Consider the following 21,942-nt stretch of genomic DNA (forward strand, 5'->3'; position numbering starts at 1 on the left):
AGCCCCGAGAGAGGGAGTGCTGACCCCACTGGAATGGCATCGGCACGGGAGGTGAGTATAAGTGTTTTTATTTTAATGGGGGCAAACATTCAGATCGGGAAGGGGTTGTCCTAGTAGTGGACAACTCATTTAAAAGAAAGAGAGGCAGATATTTCATCTATGCATTATACATCTGCTATAATCTAAGAAGTAACGTTTCTCCTTGCGGAGAGCAACATGCTAAGCACGTCAAGGTGAGGAGACTTTTCGAGCCGCAATGCTCCTCTGGGAAATATGCAAATTGTCTCCTCAGAGAGGAAGAGAACTAGAACTCTAGTGCCACCTATTGGAACTAGCAATCCTAAAAGTCAATATTGACCCTTTAATGAGCCTTGCCACATGATTTAGGATAAAAGCCAAGACTAGAAACTCAATTTGCAGACACTGTGCTTTGGGGTACTGCCCCGAAAAATAAAATATTTTTCCAATAATAAAATCGCACTCCAAGAAGGAAAGGACCTGGAATTATGGAAATCACAGGATTGATAGACGTTATTGCTATGCAAATGATGAATAATGGAAACAAAATTTTCAAAATAACTTGTATATGAGCGCCACATACACAAATGAATAAACTTACGGGCTCATAGCCCAATGTCATGCAAACCCCTTCTGATTATTTGTGTAGACACTGTTTGACACCTTAGGCATAGTGTTAGGCGTCAGGTGTTTGCTGGATTCGAAATGGGTCCAAAACCTTTTGTGGTCTCCCATTTCGGTCCAGCCTGGGCTGATGCTGCTTAGCATTGTCATCAGTCCCAATGCCTAGCTAATGCACAAGAATGTACAAATGGTAGCTCACGTATTTGTGCCTAGCAACATGAAGCACAGGTTGCGGAGAGAGACTAGGCTACTGCAGCCTAAGTCCGAGAGGCGCCGCACTGAGCATGCCAGTGACCTGGCGGACCGTGATTGGTGGTTTGGCAACCACCTGACCCGGAGACCTGGCACCGCTTGATTGGTCCACGGGTGGCGTCACCAATGGTGCGACAGTGGGCAGGGTTTGTCTTTAAAAGGCCCGCCCACAAACATAGCGGCACGCTCTGATCATTGAGCAGTGATGCTGTTGTGTGGACGCTTGGCCTATGGAGCTCCACGTGTGCTTTAGTTGAAATAGGCAGGTGTAGTGGAAATAGGCAGGCTAGTGGAAATAGGCAGGTAGCTTGGCCGTACAGACTGGCTCCGACTACGGGGTCGCCATACACCCCGAGCAGTCTGCAGATGCCGTATTCCCGGTACCGCCTGTGAGCCACGTGGTGTGATTCTCCTCAGTCCGGTAGCACTTACACGCCGGCATGAGTCACACACTCATCCTAGCGCCCTCTGCGTAGTCTCTGTGAAGTTAACAGGGCTACAGCTACTTTCCCGGACGCGCATCTCCTGTGCTGTTAACGGAGATTGAGCGAACCGCTATACCGTTACCGTGTGCAGTAACATGGAAGGGTTTATCATTTAAGTTGGTTGCTTTCCTTCTCACCCGGAAAGTGTTCAGCAGCAGTCCACCAGGCTGCATTGCGGACCCCAGGGTCGATTGCGTTCCATTATAATAAAGTTGTCTGCAACCGTCCTCCTAAAACATAGCATCTGACCTCTAATTTCCCTTGCAGTACAGAAAGGATCACTATGCATCTTTCTATGAATCTAAATAGATAACGTGAGCAACGCAATGAAGAAGCCTTCACAAGAGAAGATCTCCATGGATTATAGTGCGGGATATTATGTACAGTAGCCGGACCCCTCGAGTTTTCATTCCAGGTGGACTAACAGCTCGGCAGTACAATGATTTGGGGAACCAGTGGTACGTTTCTTCATTTCTCTAAAGTGTCCCAGGAGCCTTTTATCAACACGACAATGTCAGGCCACATGCTACTGTGAGCAGCCTGCATGGCTCAAACGCCCTACCTCCATCTCCAGACTTGTCATCCATCAAGGACATCTGAGACATTAGTGGATAGCAATTGCTGAGGAAGCTGCCGCAGTGGATCTTGATGAGTTCCGTACTCAACTATATTTTGCGTGGCAGAACATTTCTGTAGCAGAACATTCGCATATAAGAGCGTGCATTTCTGCATGTGGCTCTAATATTTAATACTGAATAAATTGAGATTTGTTGAAAATTTTGTTTCCATTTTTTAATCATTTGTGATATCATTAACACATCTATCGATCCTGTGATTTCCACAATCCCATGACTTTTCCTTCTTGGTGCTATAATTTCAATTTTGAGGACTGCATTTTAACATGGATCCAGATAAAATGTAGCACAGGAGGAATCATTCTATATTCCCACATCTCCACATTTGCCAGCATACTACTGGCTCTCAACAAATTATAATAGAATTTACAGAATTTTGATATAAATCAGAGATCTTCTATAAAGTAGTTATTGAACACAATATAGCAATATGTAACACTTGGACTATCACAAAATGGAATATTAGAAATTTCAACATTCAAAAGCAGCTGTGACCGTACAAGGTAACTACATGTAAAGACAATGGGTCTCATAAGTACAATAAACACGGCTCTGCACTTTGCTATCTATGGTACTGGAGGAGTTAAATGAGATGGTGAGTAACCTGATGTTCATTTACGCCTGAAAAAGCAGGAAGACCTTCAAACAGTTTGACCCAGTCCCTCCTGCATTTCCATTCTGAAGGATGCCACTTAAATATCTCCAGGGACACAAGATAAATGAATCCATTAGGGTTGTAAAGTGGACTGGGAGAGATACAGTAATTCAGAGTCCTCGGGCGCAACCTTTCCTTCAATGTGGTATTAATGCATGGCAGATGTGTACAGAAGATGAACTGTCATACAAAGTCATTTACACATTATTATAAATGTTTGTGAATGTTCAATGTAAACTCTTTATGTTTCCATCTCATCTCAACTGATGAGGCTTTACTGTATATCAGAGACTATGGAACGAGTAGCTGTAAAAATGGAATTAATGAGTATTATCGTAGCTCTGTGCCGCAGGGACATACATACTATTGGTGCAACCTGTGCAGTTGCACAGGGGCCCAAGAGGTAAGGGGACCCATTTCTACCTCCAAAACATGTGGAATTGTGCATTATGATGAGCAATCAGACTGCAAAGGGCCCATATATTGTTCTTGCACAGGGGCCCTCTTCTATCTGTATCTGCCAGTGAGGTGCTGAGATTTGTTCTTGCACTTATCAACAACATAGAATTGTATTCACCATGTAACATACAGTGCTGCCTCTTCAAAAACTATACACTATAACATTATGGATTATACAGTGAAGGAAATAAATATTTGATCCCTTGCTGTTTTTGTAAGTTTGCCCACTGACAAAGACATGAACAGTCTATAATTTTAAGGGTAGGTTAATTTTAACATTGAGAGAAAGAATATCCAAAAAAATACAGAAAATCACATTGTATAAATTAGATAAATTTATTTGCATTTTGCAGTGAGAAACAAGTATTTGATTCCTCTGGCAAACAACACTTAATACTTGGTGGCAAAACCCTTGTTGGCAAGCGCAGCAGTCAGTTGTTTTTTGTAGTTGATGATGAGGTTTGCGCACATGTCAGGAGGTATTCTGGTCCACTCCTCTTTGCTGATCATCTCTAAATCATTAAGATTTTGAGGCTGTCGCTTGGCAACTCGGAGCTTCAACTCCCTCCATAAGTTTTCTATGGGATTAAGGTCTGGAGACTGGCTAGGGCACTCCATGACCTTAATGTGCTTCTCTTTGAGCCACTCCTTTGTTGCCTTGGCTGTATGTTTTGGGTCATTGTCTTGTTAGAAGACCCAGCCACGACCCATTTTTAATATCCTGGCGGAGGGAAGGAGGTTTACACTCAGGATTTTACGGTACATGGCTCCATGCATTCTCCCATTGATGCGGTGAAGTAGTCCTGTGCCCTTAGCAGAGAAACACCCCCAAAACATAATGCTTCTACCTCCATGCTTGACAGTGGGGACGGTGTTCTTTGGGTCATAGGCAGCATTTCTCTTCCTCCAAACACGGCAAGTTGAGTTAATGCCAAAGAGCTCAATTTTTGTCTCATCTGACCACAGCACCTTCTCCCACTAACTCACGGAATCATCCAGATGTTCATTGGCATACTTCAGACGGGCCTGCACATGTGCCTTCTTGAGCAGGGGGACCCTGCAGGATTATAAGCCTTTAAGGCGTAATGTTTTACCAATGGTTTTCTTGGTGACTGTGGTCCCAGCTGCCTTGAGATCATTAACAAGTTCCCGCTGTGTAGTTTGTCTGATCTCTCACCTTCCTCATGATCAAGGATATCCCACGAGTTGAGATTTTGCATGACGCCCCAGATCTATGTCGATTGACAGTCATTTTGTATTTCTTACATTTTCTTACTATTGCACCAACAGTTGTCTCCTTCTCACCCAACATCTTACTTATGGTTTTGTAGCCCATTCCAGCTTTGTGCAGGTCTATGATCTTGTTCCTGACATCCTTAGAAAGCTCTTTGGTCTTGCCCATGTTGTAGAGGTTAGAGTCTGACTGATTAATTGAGTCTGTGGACAGGAGTCTTTTATACAGGTGACTATGTAAAACAGCTGTCTTTAATGCAGGTAATGAGTTGATTAGGAGCGTCTAACTGGACTGTAGAAGCCAGAACTCATAATAGTGTGTAGGGGATCAAATACTTATTTCTCACTGAAAATGCAAATAAATTTATCTAATTTATACAATGTGATTTTCTTGATTTATTTTGGTATATTCTTATCTCTCAATGTTAAAATTAACCTACCCTTAAAATTATAGACTGTTCATGTCTTTGTCAGTGGGCTAACTTACAAAAACAGCAAGGGATCAAATAATTATTTTCTTCACTGTATATATAAATGTACAAATGTGGACACAGAAGAGTTTACTCTGGCCAAACAGACTTCTATGAGATGTTCACTAGTAAAATAATTAGGCTCTATAGGATAATTCTGAATGCAGGTATACTCTATATACAGTGCTGCATAAGAATAGAAAATCCATCTGTAGAGCCGATTGTAGATAACATGGTGCCCCAAATGCTAAAATATTGTATAATCACACAGAAACATTCAGGTTACATTTACACAAGCTGAATTCAGATTGCTAAACCGGCCTCTTTTCGCAGGCTGATGAAGAATGATGGGGACAGAACAATTGCTAATATCACTCTGACCCCACATAGCATCATGATGTCATGTTCACACCGGGCCACGTGCTTTGGAAAACAATAATTTTTGTTCCAACATAAATGATCCAATCACTCAGTGAATGAACATTTTGCTCGTTTGTTCGGTGATGGCAGACATGTTTAAACTTACACTCATCTGCACTGCCGGCATTTTTAAATGTACATCCTACATGCTGTATGTTACACACACACACACTATATGTTATACACACACAGACACGCACACTGTATGTTACACATACAAACACATACTGTGTGTTACACATAAACTGCATGTTACACACACTGAATAATACACACATACAATCCATGCTACACACACATACTTTATGTTACATATATACACACTCCATGAATAACACACGCACACACTGTACAAATGCTCAATGCTATGAATACACTGTATGTTATACCAAAAACCATTGCATGTTATATACACGCACTATACGATACAAACACACTGCATGATGCACACACACACACTACATTCTACGCACACTACGTTACACACACTGCATATTACAGACACAGGAAAGGCCAAGCTTCTGCTCTTCCAGACTCCGGCAGGGTGGAGGACTTTTGGTCACATGACCATGGTATGACCATGATGTCACCAAAGGTTTTTCTACTCTTATAATCTCAGAAACTGTGCTGATAATGCAGGACTGGTATCATCAGCGCAGTTTCTGGCTTGTACAGGTTGAGAGCCCTTTTGGGGTTGGGAGTCCTGACTCCTGGGCATTTGTCATTATTGCCCTCTTCTCTAATGCTGAGCCTGCCTGTCTGCATACCCATATTCTCATGTGCTAGTGTTGTAAAATTTTGTAGTTATATCCTGCATTTTAGGGTAACCAAAATACTCTTGTTTAGTAATGCAGTTAAAAGTTTAATCAGAAAAGATTATCCTTAAAAAAGATTATCATTAGGATGGTTTCAACCACAGCATGTTTGCATTTTTTGCCAAAAAACACTGCAGCCAAATGTTATATTACAGTCCATATTGAAATATAAAAAGCACTACATATAAAGCTTTTTGATGTGTGGCGTTTTTGAGGTCATAGGTGTTTTTTTCCTGAAAAAACAAAATACTCTGTGTATACACTTTTGCTGTTGCATTTTTATATAGCCTTCTCTAAATATGTACAAACTATTGCCAAATAAAAAATGCCACTAAACCATTTGTAACTGTAATTGCAATAAAAATGTTAAAAATACATTGTATTATTTTCATAACGTTTATCATTGCTGAGAAAAACCTATGTTATGTGTGAAGGATAATATTGATAAAACAATTATGTCTTACCAATAGCTATTTACTAAGTAAATAGAACAAAAGTTCAAGAAGATCTATTTTAATTCAACCTCCTTACTATTTGCCTACTCTACCGGCTATTTTTCTCTTCTCTTCTCACATCTCTCTCTAGTGTTGCATTACTTTTGACTCCATTGTGGGCTCACATGTCTAACACTACAGAACTCGGCACTCTGATATCTTTTTTTGTGCCTGATTTTACGTTGTCCTGCATTTTAATACACCTATGACTATCACTTGGCTTCACCTGTGCTTTCTATAGGCTTATTGAGATTTTAAAAATGTTGAAAAAAGTGACTGTGAAAGAGAATATTGATAAAACAATTATCGCTAACCAATATCTATTTAGTAGGTCAGTAGAAAATAAGTTCAAAAAGATCCATTTTGATTGTACTTCCTTACTACTTCCCAACCCCAGCATTAATTTTTCTCCCTTCTTTTCCCTCTTTCTAACTTTTCCTCTCACTTTTGATATCATTTGTCTCAAGTTACTTTCTTTAGTTTTGATTCCAGCTTTGGCTGTTTAACATGTTTCACGCTATAGAGCTCTACGCTCTGATATCCTCCTTTGCGCCTCAGTTTATATTGCCCTGCATTGTAATACACCTATGATCATTTACTTGTACCTGTGCTTTTCTATAGGCTTATTGATTGTTATACCTTTAATTGAAATATTTATAGAAATGTCAGTAATATCAGTGCTGGGCCATCATTGTTTCTTTGAGGAATATGCTACTCTTTATATTACTTAGCTACCACTGTTTATGATCAGGAAAGTATTCTGCATGCAGTTGCAAAGGACCACACCTAAGCTTAGATTTCTAATAACTAATTGATGTTTTAGAATCACACATAACATGCTCTTGCTGGGAAATAAGTGAACTGCTATGGAGTCAAGGTTGTGGCGCACATGTGATAAAACCCTTTTCTCTAATTAAATCTCACCGGAAATATCAATATCTGAGCACTCCATTCTCTGCATTCTGTACCATTTCTCCCACGCTGAATGATTTTCTGCAATCTGAAAGGAATAAAATGTTATTAAAAAAAAGACTACAGATATGGATATAATAGCTACAGTTATTTAGTACCAAAATAGTAAATGAATTCTAAAGCTTCATTTAGACAGGAGAATTATACCGATGTCTAACTGTCTTGTTACTTGATGTTAAACCCAAACCAACTACTTTTAAAAAGAACTTTCAAAACCATAGGGCTCTATAGCACTGTAAGTTCAGTTCACAGGTAACGTAGGAAGGATGAATGCAAGAGTGTACTTACCATATAGAATGCAATGGCGACAGTATGATGTGGAAACCAGCCCAGATTGGAAATATATCTATTATCTTAATGGACAGTAAGGGTCAATTTACATTGAGCAACTGGCAGCACTAAACAACCACCGATCTGTAAAGCTTTTTGATCGGCTGTTTAATAGCCTGTTTACACAGGTAGACCGCAGTAGATACACACTAAGCAATCTGTAATAGATCACTCAGTGTGGTTGCCACTGTTCTCGGCAGTGTGAGTCCTGTTTACACAGGATGATGCATCCCCGAGAACAATGATCCTTTGCAATGTGCAAAACATAATTTCATCCAATGAATGTGCTTTTGGCTCATTCATCGGTTTATCAGCAGCCTGTTTACACTAAAAAATTATTGTAAACACTTGTTGATTGTTACCTTTCAGTATAGCACAGACCATTCCAAACTAGAAAACCAAAGGTATGGGGAATAGTGTAGTAGTTGTAGGTATTCATGCTCTCAGGTAGGCATTAGGTAGCGTTCACACAGGCAATGTGGTTTGGTCCAAATGTGCAGTTTTATTGCTTTCATAAAACTCCAAGGGATTCATAACCAAAACAGCCTCTTTTGGGCACAAAGGTATAACAGAAAGGTAAACACTTCATTTAGCAAACACATATATGTCAGTTTGGGCTCACACAAACAGGTTACAGTTCTTTCTCTCAGAGCAAAGAGAGGCACAATCCCACTAGTCTTGGTATCCCCTTCAGCCCGACCTCCAGCAGCCTCCAGCATCAAACAGAAGTATTCAACTCTGAGCACAGTTCACAATGATCAGTCTTCAACTTCCACACGTTTACCTGCAGCTTCAACACACAGACTGCTCAGCTTTCCTAGCTAACTTATGCAGTCTCCATTGAGAGAGAGACTCTGGCATGTTTCTCTCCTAGCTACAGCTCACATTTTGGCTGGACACTCACCAGCAGCACACTCGATTCTGCTTTATTCAGCAGACTGAAACACCTAGTGAACACAGGCCCTGGTTCTTAGTTAAAGCAAGTCAGGTAAATCTAATTAGGACTTGCAGTGCTAGGATTTAACCCATCCCTACCAGGCTTTGCTATGTAGTGTTAATAACAACCCCAACTCCATTTATACATTTCGTCTTTGACCATTTTATCAAAATGCATTCTCCTCTCTGGGTGTTAAATCACAAATATTAACATTTAGGCACAAGTACAATACTCTCATCCGAATGATTCCTAAAGCTCTTTCTCTTTTGATGACATTGCAAATAATGTTCACTATTAGTAAAATAGGCAAAGATCACTGGTGCATTTCATGTTCTATAAAAAATTAGAAGAAAACCTGTGCGTAAAGGGATTTTCCATGTTTAGAACAGAGCACCCCAAACTATTCCCATGATGTAAAATAACATAATCCAATAATATTCACCCTCCCCTAATCCAATGCAAGCTCTACACCTCTGCTCCGCTCTCAGCGCATTAGCTGCAGTGGTGATGTCAAATCAACAGCTCACATTACCGCTGGAGCAAATCAATGGGCTCAGTGGCTCAACAGATGCAGACAGCACAAGCCGCTGAGCTTAGCAATCCATTGCAGTAGTGATTTGAACTGTTGATGTAACTCTGACTAGGTGAATGCTATCTCATTTTCTTATTCTACATTACAGGAAATGTATGGGGTCCACTTTTCTAAAGTGTAAAACCCCTTTAATATGCAATGTGTAAATGTATGTATATCAACTATATAATGTTCCTCTTTAAAGGGGTTTCCCAGTACTTTTATATTGATGACCTATGCTTATGACATCCAAAAACATGGCATCCATATACATGTTGTCAGCCAAACGAACATTCGATTGACATCTATCTCTCATGACTTTTCCAAAACACAGGAACGTTGTGCTTGACTGAGCGCTCTTGTGTCCTCTATAAGAAAACCACTGCCAGATTTCACTGACAGCACCTTATTTCCCAGAGAACAAAAGGATCAGCTGTTGGATGTTTAACAGGAGGGATCCTTCTCTACCCAGATATTATCTGTTGGGAGTGAGTCACGATATCCCCATATAGATTGACTGTTAGCTGATAGGTCATAAGTATAAAATTGGTGGAATCCACCTTCCGGCACCCTCACCAACAGGTATTATTAGCTCTAGAGGGTAGCTACTGCATATACGATTTAGCTGTTGCTGCAGCTAATAACAGCTGATCAGTGAGGGTGATTGGGGTACCTACTGATCTCATATTGATATCAAATCCCAAAAATATATCATAAACAAAATAAAGTAAATAAATTAGCAATAATTGATTTAAAAACTATGCTGTTCATTACACTCTTGCTCAAATGAGCCAAAGAAAGGAAAACACTGATTAACAAACAGTCTAGTCTAGTGCTGCAGGGCACTGCTACTGTACCAAGCATCAGATGTCTCTGTGAAATCATCATCACCAAAATTCCCATGATTGCAATCAACAGTCTCTTGACTTCCTGTACAATTTGTCATCAATTAGGGATAAAATTAGCATCACAAGTGGCCAAAGCTGATGTGTTTCCATCGAGAATTATGTTCACATTACATTCTAGTATCTTATAAGAAATGTTTAAAATTCCCACATAACTGCAGAGAACAACAAGACTGGTCTATCAATAATGGGACAAGGACAAGTTCTGTAGAAACACTGTTAGTTATTAGAGCAATGTCTATGACATATGTCATATGTTACATGACTTATGATAAATATCTATAATATTGTATTTTTTGTTGCTAAATTCGTAGTCCATTTATGTGCACCATAGCTACAAGTGCTGCATTTTTTGTGTATGTGTATATGTATATACTGTATGTACATATAATATATATATATATATATATATATATATATATATATAGAGATATATATATATATATAGAGATATATATATACATATATACGGGGTGGGCCATTTATATGGATACACCTAAATAAAATGGGAATGGTTGGTGATATCAACTTCCTGTTTGTGGCACATTAGTATATAGATGGGGGAAAACTTTTCCAGATGGGTGATGACCATGGCGACCATTTTGAAGTCGGCCATTTTGGATCCAACTTTATTTTTTTCAATGGGAAGAGGGTCATGTGACACATCAAACTTATTGAGAATTTCCTAAGAAAAACAATGGTGTGCTTGGTTTTAACGTAACTTTATTCTTTCATGAGTTATTTACAAGCTTCTCTTTGTTTACAGCCATTGACGTGTCGCAGAGGTTAACACGTGAGGAGCGGATACAAATTGTGTTAATGCCTGGTGAACGCAGTACCCGGGTCATTGCAGCAGATGTCAATGCAAGACACCCTACGAGACCACCCATCTCCCATGCTACAGTTAGCAAACTGCTTGCCAAATTTCGTGAAACAGGTTCAGTGTTGGATTGGCCTAAATGTGGACGCAAGAAAACTGTCACTAATGAAGAAACATCAGTGGCTGTCCTAGCTTCATTCAGCAAAAGCCCACAGCGTAGCACTCGCCGCATGTCACTGTAGAATAGCATCACTTGAACATCCCTTCGGCAGATATTAGTTACTCACAAATGGCACCCTTACAAAATCCAGCTGCTGCAGCATCTCAACGAGGATGACCCAGATCGGCGCACTGAATTTTCAGAATGGGCAAAACAAAAATTGGAATAGGACCCTCGGTTTACACAGAACATTATGTTCAGTGATGAGGCAAACTTTTTTGTGAATGGTGAAGTTAACAAACAAAACCACCGCTATTGGTCTGATACTAACCCACAGTGGATAGATCCCTCCAAGACTGTTGGAACACAAAAATTGATGGTATGGTGTGGTATAAGGGGTACAAAGATAGTGGGGCCATTCTTCATCAATAGAAACCTCAATGCCACTGGATATCTGAAATTGCTACATGATGATGTGTTGCCCTCTTTATGCACTGAAGATGGCACGTTCCCTGAGTTTTTCCAACAAGATGGTGCACCACCACATTATGGGTGTCAGGTCCGAGCATTCCTACATGAACAGTTTCCTGGAAAGTGGATTGGTCGTCGTGGGTCAGTTGAATGGCCACCAAGGTCTCCCGATCTGACCCCCTTAGACTTTTATCTTTAGGGTCATCTGAAGGCAATTGCCTATGCTGTGAAGATACGAGATGTGCAGCATCTGAAACAACGGATACTGGAAGCCTGTGCTAGCATTTCTTCTTCGATGTTGCTATCAGTGTGTCAAGAGTGGGAGAATTGACAATCCAACACAATGGGCAGCACTTTGAACACATTTTATAAGTAACATAGTAACATAGTTTTTAAGGTTGAAGGAAGATTAAGTCCATCTAGTTCAACCCATAGCCTAACATGCTGATCCAGAGGAAGGCAAAAAAAAACCATGTGGGAAACACTAAGCTCCACATTGGGGAAAACAATTCCTTCCTGACTCCATACGACAATCAGACTAGTTCCCTGGATCAACACCCTATCAAGGAATCTAGTATATATAACCTGTAATATTATACTTTTCAAAAAAGGCATCCATGCCCTTCTTAAATTTTAGTAGTGAATCACCCATTACAACATCATGCAGCAGAGAGTTCCATAGTCTCACTGCTCTTACAGTAAAGAATCCGCGGCTGTGATTATGATTAAACCTTCTTTCCTCCAGACGTAGAAGATGCCCCCTTGTCCCCGTCTCTGGCCTCAGAGTAAAAAGATCAGTAGAAAGGCCTTTGTACTGTCCCCTCATATACTTGTACATAGTAATAAGATCACCCCTAAGCCTTTGTTTTTCCAAAGTAAATAACCCCAAGTGTAATAACCTGTCTTGGTATTGCAGACCCCCCAGTCCTCTAATAACCTTGGTCGCTCTTCTCTGCACCCGCTCTAGTTCAGCTATTTCTTTCTTAAACACCGGAGACCAGAACTGTACACAGTATTCTAAGTTTGTCGCAATAGTGACTTGTATAGAGGTAAAATTATGTTCTCCTCATAAGCATCTATGCCTCTTTTAATGCATCCCATTATTTTATTTGCCTTTGCAGCAGCAGCCTGACACTGGCCAGTAAACGTGAGCTTGTCGTCCACCAATACACCCAGGTCTTTTTCAGTTACAGTTTTGCCCAGTGTTTTACAATTAAGCATATAATTATACATTTTATTTCCTCTGCCCAAGTGCATTACCTTACATTTATCCCCATTAAAGCTCATTTGCCATTTATCAGCCCAAGCTTCTAGTTTACATAGATCCTCCTGTAATATAAAATTGTCCTCCTCTGTATTGATTACCCTGCAGAGTTTAGTGTCATCTGCAAATATTGAAATACTACTCTGTATGCCCCCTACAAGGTCATTAATAAACATGTTAAAAAGAAGCGGGCCCAATACTGACCCCTGTGGTACCCCACTGTTAACTGAGACCCAGTCTGAGTGTGTTCCATTAATAACCACCCTTTGTTTCCTATCACTGAGCCAGTTCTTAACCCACATACATACATTTTCCCCTATCCCCATTGTACTCATTTTAAGTATCAACCTTTTGTGTGGAACCGTATCAAAAGCTTTTGAAAAGTCCATATACACAACATCCACTGCATTTCCTTGGTCCAGTCCAGAACTTGCCTCATCATAAAAGCTGATCAGGTTAGTTTGACTGGAACGGTCCCTCGTAAACCCATGTTGATATTGGGTCATGAGGCTATTCTTCTTCAGATACTCTAGGATAGCATCTCTTAGGAAACCCTCCAGGATTTTACCCACAGTAGAGGTTAAGCTTACTGGCCTATAATTTCCAAGTTCGACTTTTGTCCCCTTTTTGAATATTGGCACCACATTTGCTATACGCCAGTGGTGTGGTACAGATCCTGTTATTATGGAATCTTTAAAAATAATGGTCTATCTATGACGTTACTTAATTCCTGCAGTACTCGCGGGTGTATCCCATCCGGGCCCGGGGATTTGTCAACTTTAGTGATTTTCAGACGCCACCGTACTTCCTGCTGGGTTAAGCAAGTGACATTTAATGGAGAATTTTTGTCATCACTAATCATGTTTTCTGTCAGGCGATTTTCTTGTGTAAATACTGTTGAAAAAAAATCATTTAGCATATTGGCTTTTTCCTCATCCTCGTCCACCATTTCACCCAGACTATTTCTATGTTAAGTGCCCACGTAGCGTTTTTGCGACGTTTTTACGGCTGCGAAACCGCCGCGAAAACGCTTGTAAAACAGTCTGCCATGAAAAGCAATGTGAATTTGGCTGTGCTGTGCACATGATGCGCTAATTAGCGTGCTGAATTCGCATTGCCTTGCAAAACGCAGCATGACCATTTCTACCGCGATTACGCTGCAAATTCGCGGCCATTGAGGAACATTGAAACGCAGCAAACCCTCATTTAGTCACCTGATGGTCACGCGACTGCTGACGTCGGCGGTCAGGTGATGGTCGCGTGACCATCAGCTGACTAAATGATGTCACCGCAGGTCCTGACAGTACACTGCGGGACGCCGAAGAGAGAGGATCGTCGCCGGGAGCAGACTGGAGGAGACCGGAGAGGTGAGTATACAGGTTTTTTTTTATTTTTAACGTTTTAATTCTCTTTTTTTTACTATAGATGCTGCATTTAAAGCATCAGTTGTTCACACATTATAAATCCATGCCGGTTGCATGGATTTATATTGTGTGACCAACTTGTCAAGCACTTTTCCAAGTGATGCTCAAAATCGCTTGGAAAACTGCTTGAAAAAACGCATGCGAAAACGCATGTAAAAACACTGAAAAAACGCTTCTCTCTGGCAGAAAAAAAGCATGTAAAACTGCATGCGTTTTTTTCTGCCAGAGCGAGGCAAAAACGCTTTGCATCAAATCTGCTACGTGGACACATAGCCTTAAGGGGGCCAACACTATCATTTTTTAGTTTTTTAATATTTATGTAGTTAAAGAATATTTTGGGGTTATTTTTACTTTCTCTGGCATGAGTCTCTCTGTTTCAATCTTTGCCGCCTTGATTTGGTTTTTACAGAATTTATTTAATTTTCTGTATTTATTTAATGGCTCATCACTACCTACTTGCTTTAGTTCTCTAAATGCTTTTTTTTTGTCACTTATTGCGCCCCTTACAGCTCTATTTAGCCATAGTGGTTTCTTCCTATTTCTAGCATGTTTATTCCCATAGGGTATATATTGTGCACAGGTCCTATTCAAGATGCTAATAAATGTCTCCCATTTGCTTTGTGTAGTTTTATGTCTCAGGATATTGTCCCAGTTTATTGCACTAAGATCATCTCTCAACCGTTGGAAATTTGCCTTCCTGAACTTTAATGTCCTTGTAACCCCTGTATTACACATCTTATTAAAGGATACATGAAAACTTATTATTTTGTGATCACTATTACCCAAGTGACCCCCAACTCGTATATTTGATATGCGGTCTGGCCTGTTGGTTAATATTAGGTCTAGCAGTGCCCCCCTTCTTGTTGGGTCCTGAACCAGTTGTGAAAGGTAATTGTCTCTTATAGTTGTCAAAAACCTATTACCTTTGCTTGAACTACAGGTTTCTGTACCCCAATGTATTTTGGGGTAGTTGAAGTCCCCCATAATAATGACTTCTCCTTGAGTTGCTGCTTCATCTATTTGCATTATGAGGATATTCTCCGCTGCTTCCATTATTTTTGGAGACTTTTAACAAATCCCTATCAGTAATTTTCCCCCTCCCCTTATCTCCACCCACAGGGACTCTACATTTTCATTAGATTCACATATATTGTCACGCAAGATGGGTTTTAAGGATGATTTTACATATAAACACACAACCCCTCTCGCTTGTTTGTACGGTCATTTCTGAACAGACTATAGCCCTGTAAATTAACTGCCCAGTCATGGCTCTCGCCCAGCCATGGAGTCTCCAGACTCTGTCACGTCTGTCACATGTGCTCAGTTTGAACCTGCTTTCATCTGTGAAGAGCACAGGGCGCCAGTGGTGACTTTGCCCAACCTGGTGTTCTGTGGCAAATGCCAAGCTTCCTGCACGGCATTGGGCTGTGAGCACAACCCCCATTTGTGGATGTAGGGCCCTCTTAACACCCTCATGGAGTCGGTTTCTAACCGTTTGTGCAGACCTGCTGGAGGTCATTTTGCAGGGCTCCATGTGCTCGCCAGAGGTAGCCTGACTGCCATTAGGTACCGAGATGAGATCCTCAGACCCCTTGTGAGACCATATGCTGGTGCGGTTGGCCCTGGCTTCCTCCTAATGCAGAACAATGCCAGACCTCATGTGGCTGGAGTGTGTCAGCAGTTCCTGCAAGATGAAGGCATTGAAGCTATGGACTGGCCAGCCCGTTCCCCAGACCTGAATCCGATTGAGCACATCTAGGACATCATGTCTCGCTCCATCCACCAACGTCACGTTGCACCACAGACTGTCCAGGAGTTGGCGGATGCTTTAGTCCAGGTCTGGGAGGAGATCCCACAGGAGACCATCCGCAACCTCATCAGGAGCATGCCCAGGCATTGTAGGGAGGTCATACAGGCACGTGGAGGCCACACACAATACTGAGCCTCATTTTGACTTGTTTTAAGGACATTACATCAAAGTTGGATCAACCTGTAGTATGTTTTTCCACTTTAATTTTGGGGGTGACTCCAAATCCAGGCCTCAATTGGTTAATAAATTTGATTTCCATTGATGATTTTTGTGTGATTTTGTTGTCAGCACATTCAACTTTGCCCAAAACAAAGTATTCAATGAGAATATTTCATTCATTCAGATCTAGGATGTGTTATTTGAGTATTCCCTTTATTTTTTTGAGCAGTGTATATATATTGTATATACACACACACAGACACATTATCAGGAGTTCTTCATTTTCCTCATATAATTCAGAAACTTGGTTACTCTACCTGCATAGTTAAATTCTTCAAGTGCCCCGAAATAGCAGATAATGCTTTTAATTCTTCCCATGTTTCAGAAGGCAGCCACATTGGATGATCTGTGTTGAGGGCAAAGCCCTCCCATATTGTATTATTGAATGCTTCTCTACCTGCAAATTTAATTAAATGACAAATACGTTCATTTTATACAGAAAATGCAATCATTTCTAAATACCCAAGTAAAATAATCAATAAAATATTTCTGTAAGCTAGGAAACATGACTTGATAGATTTACTACAACACTAATCATTATACACTTCCTTTTATACATCACTTGGTATGATGTGTTGCTATCCTGTTTTACTTAAAATGCTATATAAAAGAAGCAATGACCATTACTATTTTATAATTTCTGTTCTGTTCAATAAATGTTACTATAATAGTCAATGAAAATAGCTTTGTATAAGGCTGGGGTCAGACGGGCATATGAAAATTCATTTGACTTTCATTCGGAAATACTCAGGCGATCTTCATCCACATTGTCATCCGTTCGCCATCTGTGTGCCATTTTAAAATATACATGATCAAATACAGTTTTCTAGGTTAACAATGGCAATGTATCCATAAAAATTGAATGCTAAAATTCGGACACTACATGGATGATCTGATTTTTTTTTTGCACACCCATATACTTGTGTGGGCAATTCTCATCTGAAAATCAAATGAGAATAGGGCATGCTGCTATTTTTTCACTCAGAAATTCCGTTCTAGTTAAAAAAACTGTCATCAAAACAACTCTCCTTGAATTACAGTGTGCTGTCTAATCTTTACTTGGACAGCACATGTCCATAGAATACACTCATCTGAATAAGCCCTTAGTAAAATGAATTCTCAATTTTAACCTGACGACTTGGCCTTTCCTTCTACTTCATTAAAGTGCTATGAAAAAAATGTTTATTTTACATCTTAACTAATATCCCAAAGGATGTGTATGATAGACATTTATGACTTGATAATGGACTATTTCAAGGTTTATATAAATAAGGTTTAATAAAAATTCCTTAAAGTTAAACTCCACCTTTTAAAAAGAGTCTGTCAGTAAGATCAACCCCCCTATGCCGTCTATATGGGCACACAGGTCATATAACATTGCATAAAATGATACCTTGATATTTGTGTTCAGGACTATGGGCCGGACACTGATCTGCATGAGAGTCTGCCTCCAGAGCTTATTTAACATGAAAGGGGGAGTTACCAGTGTGAGACATGTAGATCAGCAGACCAGACTGTCAGTCATTACATGTCTCACACTGGTAACTCCCCCTTTCATGTAAAATAAGTTCTAGAGGCAGATTCCCATGCTGATCAGTGTCCAGCCCATAGATCTTAACAGCTCATTTACACATTAAGAAAAATATGGATATCTCTGGAATAAGACATCAGATTGCAGATAATAAGGTATCATTTTATTCAGATGCATATGAACTACATGCCCATATAGACTGCTTAGGAGTGTTGATCCTACTGACTGATTCTCTTTAACACCATACAACTTTTAGCTCCAATATTCTGTGCTTAATTATTTAAAGGACTTATCCAGTAGCCAACCATTGGCCACAGCAAACAATGTAACACCGTTGCAACCAGTGATTGACTTCAGCAGTCACCTGTCAATACCAGAACAGGATGTAAAGAAACTAAAGGGAGACCCAGGCAGCGGCACAAAAAAAAGGTGTGGAATTGGTAGATAAGTGGGCTGTGTTCTTTATGTGAAGACCATGCTGTGTCTTTTTAAAAAGATAAAGACTGGTAGCTCTAAATCCCCTGAGATTAATAGTTAAATGTTCCAATTCTTGTTACCTCTAGGGGGCATATGTAAGGCTACTTCATTGAAATGTTGAAATGTATACAGTACCCATAACAATAAAACAGTATATGGTGTAAAGGAAATGTGCGTGGAAATAAAATAACTTTAGATTAAATTAATCAGCACTGCATGGACTTGCTTAGATGAACATTCATCATACTTACAAGCAGAACAATATAGCCGAACAAACACGTGTGTAAAAAGTACAAATTATGTAAAGCAAATGCTACATAGATCTTAAATACGTGACAAACTCTGCATATTCCAGGAAAGTCAAAAGAATATGCTGCTGCAAGATTTAATCAGTGTGGATGTGACAGCACATTATGACTGCTGATCACAAGCACTTGGAACTGGAAAACATACTGCATTTACTATATTATTCATTATCCAACAGAGAAGTGAATGGCGCTAGTTGAAAGATGCTGCCTGGAAAAGGGCATTTTTCTGTCTTCAACTGTGATTTAATATACAAGTAAACCTATCATACTACCTCTTCAAGGAATACAAATGAAACACACTTAACATTTCAGTGCTTGCTGCTGTGATGTGGAATGAGCAAAACTCTTGAGAAGCAATCTACACAGAATAATTCTCAATTAATTCCAATTCCTATCCTATAACCAATAAGCATGGGGGATTTTGCTTTTACATACATCGAATTTTATTAAGAAAATGAATACTATGTATATTATCAATGATACTTGTATGTATATTCATTTCCATAATCCAAGTCAAGATCCACGGAACAGTTACTACAAAAATGTACTCCTTACCTAGTAATAACATGCAATGGTGATGAGCTATCAGTGTAAAATACCTCCAGATACCAATATAAAACAAGATTAGATAGATAGATAGATAGATAGATAGATAGATAGATAGATAGATAGATAGATAGATATGAGATAGATAGATAGATAGATAGATAGATAGATAGATAGATAGATAGATAGATAGATAGATAGGATTACATAAATATGAAAGGCTGAATTTTTTTCCAAGCCATTAGGCATGCAACTAATATATATGTATATAATAACTATATAAACTGTACCTTTAGACAAAAAAGCAATTTCTTCCTCTGTTTTGACTTCATTATTTTCCATGTGTTCTGTCCAAAGAAATAGGAGGGCACATGCCTGGATACTATGCTCAGGGAGTAGACTCCTGTAAAAGAGATCAATTATTTTCGGGTGGCAAAATACTAAGACATCTACATTTCCACTTACAAAAAAGGTTGCAAGTGTGATACACCAGCCTCCTACGAAAACTTGGCTGCCTTATATAAATTACATATTTTCCCACAATGAAAACACAGAAAACTTATGTGAGATAAGTGGGCTGGCCACAGCTTTATTAACCCCTTCACCATCTGGGGTTTTTCCATTTTTGCCCTTTCGTTTTTTGCTCCCCTTCTTCCCAGAGCCATAACTTTTGTACTTTTGAATGACACCATTGGTTTTACCATATCGTGTACTGGAAAACGGGGAAAAAATTCAAAGTGCGGTGAAATTGCAAAAAAGTGCAATTCCACAAATATTATTATGATTATTTTTTTCACCACGTTCACTAAATGCTAAAACCAACCTGTCATTATGATTCTCCAGGTCATTATGAGTTCAGTGATACCAAACATGTATAGGTTCTTTTTTATTTAAGTGTTGAAAAAAAATCCAATTTTTAAAAAAAATATGGCGCCATTTTCCGAAACCCATAACATCTCCATTTTTCATGATCTGGGGCCAGGTGAGGGCTTATTTTTTGCACGCCGAGCTGACGTTTTTATTGACACCATCTTGGGGGGGATATGATGTTGTTATTGCATTTTATAGCAATGTTGTGGCGACCCAAAAAACTTAATTCTGGGGGTTATATTTTTTTTTTCTCATTACGTCGTTTACCGACAGGATTAATTCTTTTTATATATTGATAGATCGGGCGATTCTGAACTCGGCGATACCAAATATGTGTTTTCTTTTTTAATTGTTTTATTTTGAATGGGGCAAAAGGGGGGTGATTTGAACTTTTTTTTAAATATTTTTAAAAACATTTTTTTATTACTTTTTACTGTTTTCAATTATCTCCATGGGAGACGAGAAGCTGCGATCACCTGATTGCTTATGTTACACATAGCAGGGTTTCAGCCCTGCTATGAGTTGCAGAAATGCTCATCTGCTATGAACGCTGACCGCTGGGTGGCGCTCATGGCAGATCGGCTATAACAACCACAAGGGCCTCCTGCAGGCCCCGGGTGGTCATGCCAACCCATCGGCGACCTGCGATCATGTGACGGGCACACCAATGGGCTGGTCTTATGACGAGCTTCCTGGCCACCATGTTAAATGCCACTGTTGGAGTTTGACAGCAACATTTAAAGTGTTAGGGGAACATGACAGCTCATCAGATCAGCTTTCATGTGCCGAGAAAGAAGCGAGCTCAACGCTGGAGCCCGCATCATAGGGAGGGAGACGACTTTGGACATACCTATACGTCCAAGGTTGTTAAGGGGTTAAAAACCAAAACTACAAAATTCCATCCATGCCCCTTTCCTTTCTTTCCACCGATCTCCTAATTTAACCCCCAAAAGCCAACCGCTGTAGTACAGCGGGCCATGCTGAATGCACATAATTGGGCATGGACGAGAAAAAGGCCCATGCTGTGACTTTATAATTTTACATAACATCACCATATACAAAACATTTTATTTATATCTCTTTTGACAAATATTTAACCAAACATATCCATAATCTTACAACTGTAACTAAATCCTTGGTCCTTTATGTATGAATCTGTAAACCATCCTTATATTAATATATCAAAATCCAAATCTATCAAAGAAAAACATAAAAGACAGGGCAGGGAGGGTGGGCACCAGGATGAAGGTAATATGGCTGACAAACCTTTTGGAGCCAAAAACCCTATGTATACTGTAAGAATCCCACCCCTATTACACAGAGCAGCCCCCAAAAATTTCCCGCATTTTTCTTTTACCCTTTCCTACTCCCTTGCAGTCCTAGTGTCTTTCCTTATACAGTTCAGGCCCTATAAAGACACAAGATATGGGTCAAGGTGAGAAAGTGTACGAATTGTGACCCAGTTTCAAGGCCCAGGATTGTTTACCATAATCCTTCTTACTATTTTTCAGAGACAAGAACAGGATGAACTTCAGTCGGACCCTTCTTCCTGTATCATGAAAATTCTGTACACATTTACACTCATTTTGTTGGCTGCACAATACACTACAAGCACTTTTTCCTTTGGTATCACCCCAATATCCTTATAAGCTAACGAGCAGGCACCTCACTTCTCTTGTGTAGATTGTAAAATTAAGTGTTACTCTGTAATGTCTGATATTGTTTGTACATGAATTCTCTCCATTGTAAAGTGCTTCGGAGTACTTT

General features: G+C 39.8%; 1 protein-coding gene across 1 annotated transcript in view; it reads right to left on the minus strand.

The window, feature by feature from the left end:
* Positions 1-21,942, minus strand: part of LOC141213014 (uncharacterized) — a 903,379-nt gene that overhangs the window by 234,802 nt on the left and 646,635 nt on the right. Inside the window, 3 exon segments of the mRNA XM_073665145.1 lie at positions 7,485-7,560; positions 16,701-16,840; positions 19,596-19,708. Coding sequence (XP_073521246.1) covers positions 7,485-7,560; positions 16,701-16,840; positions 19,596-19,708 — 329 coding nt within the window.

Source organism: Phyllobates terribilis, unplaced genomic scaffold (assembly GCF_046119375.1).
Source record: "Phyllobates terribilis strain yellow unplaced genomic scaffold, ASM4611937v1 Scaffold_2__4_contigs__length_985480577, whole genome shotgun sequence".
NCBI lineage: Eukaryota > Metazoa > Chordata > Amphibia > Anura > Dendrobatidae > Phyllobates > Phyllobates terribilis.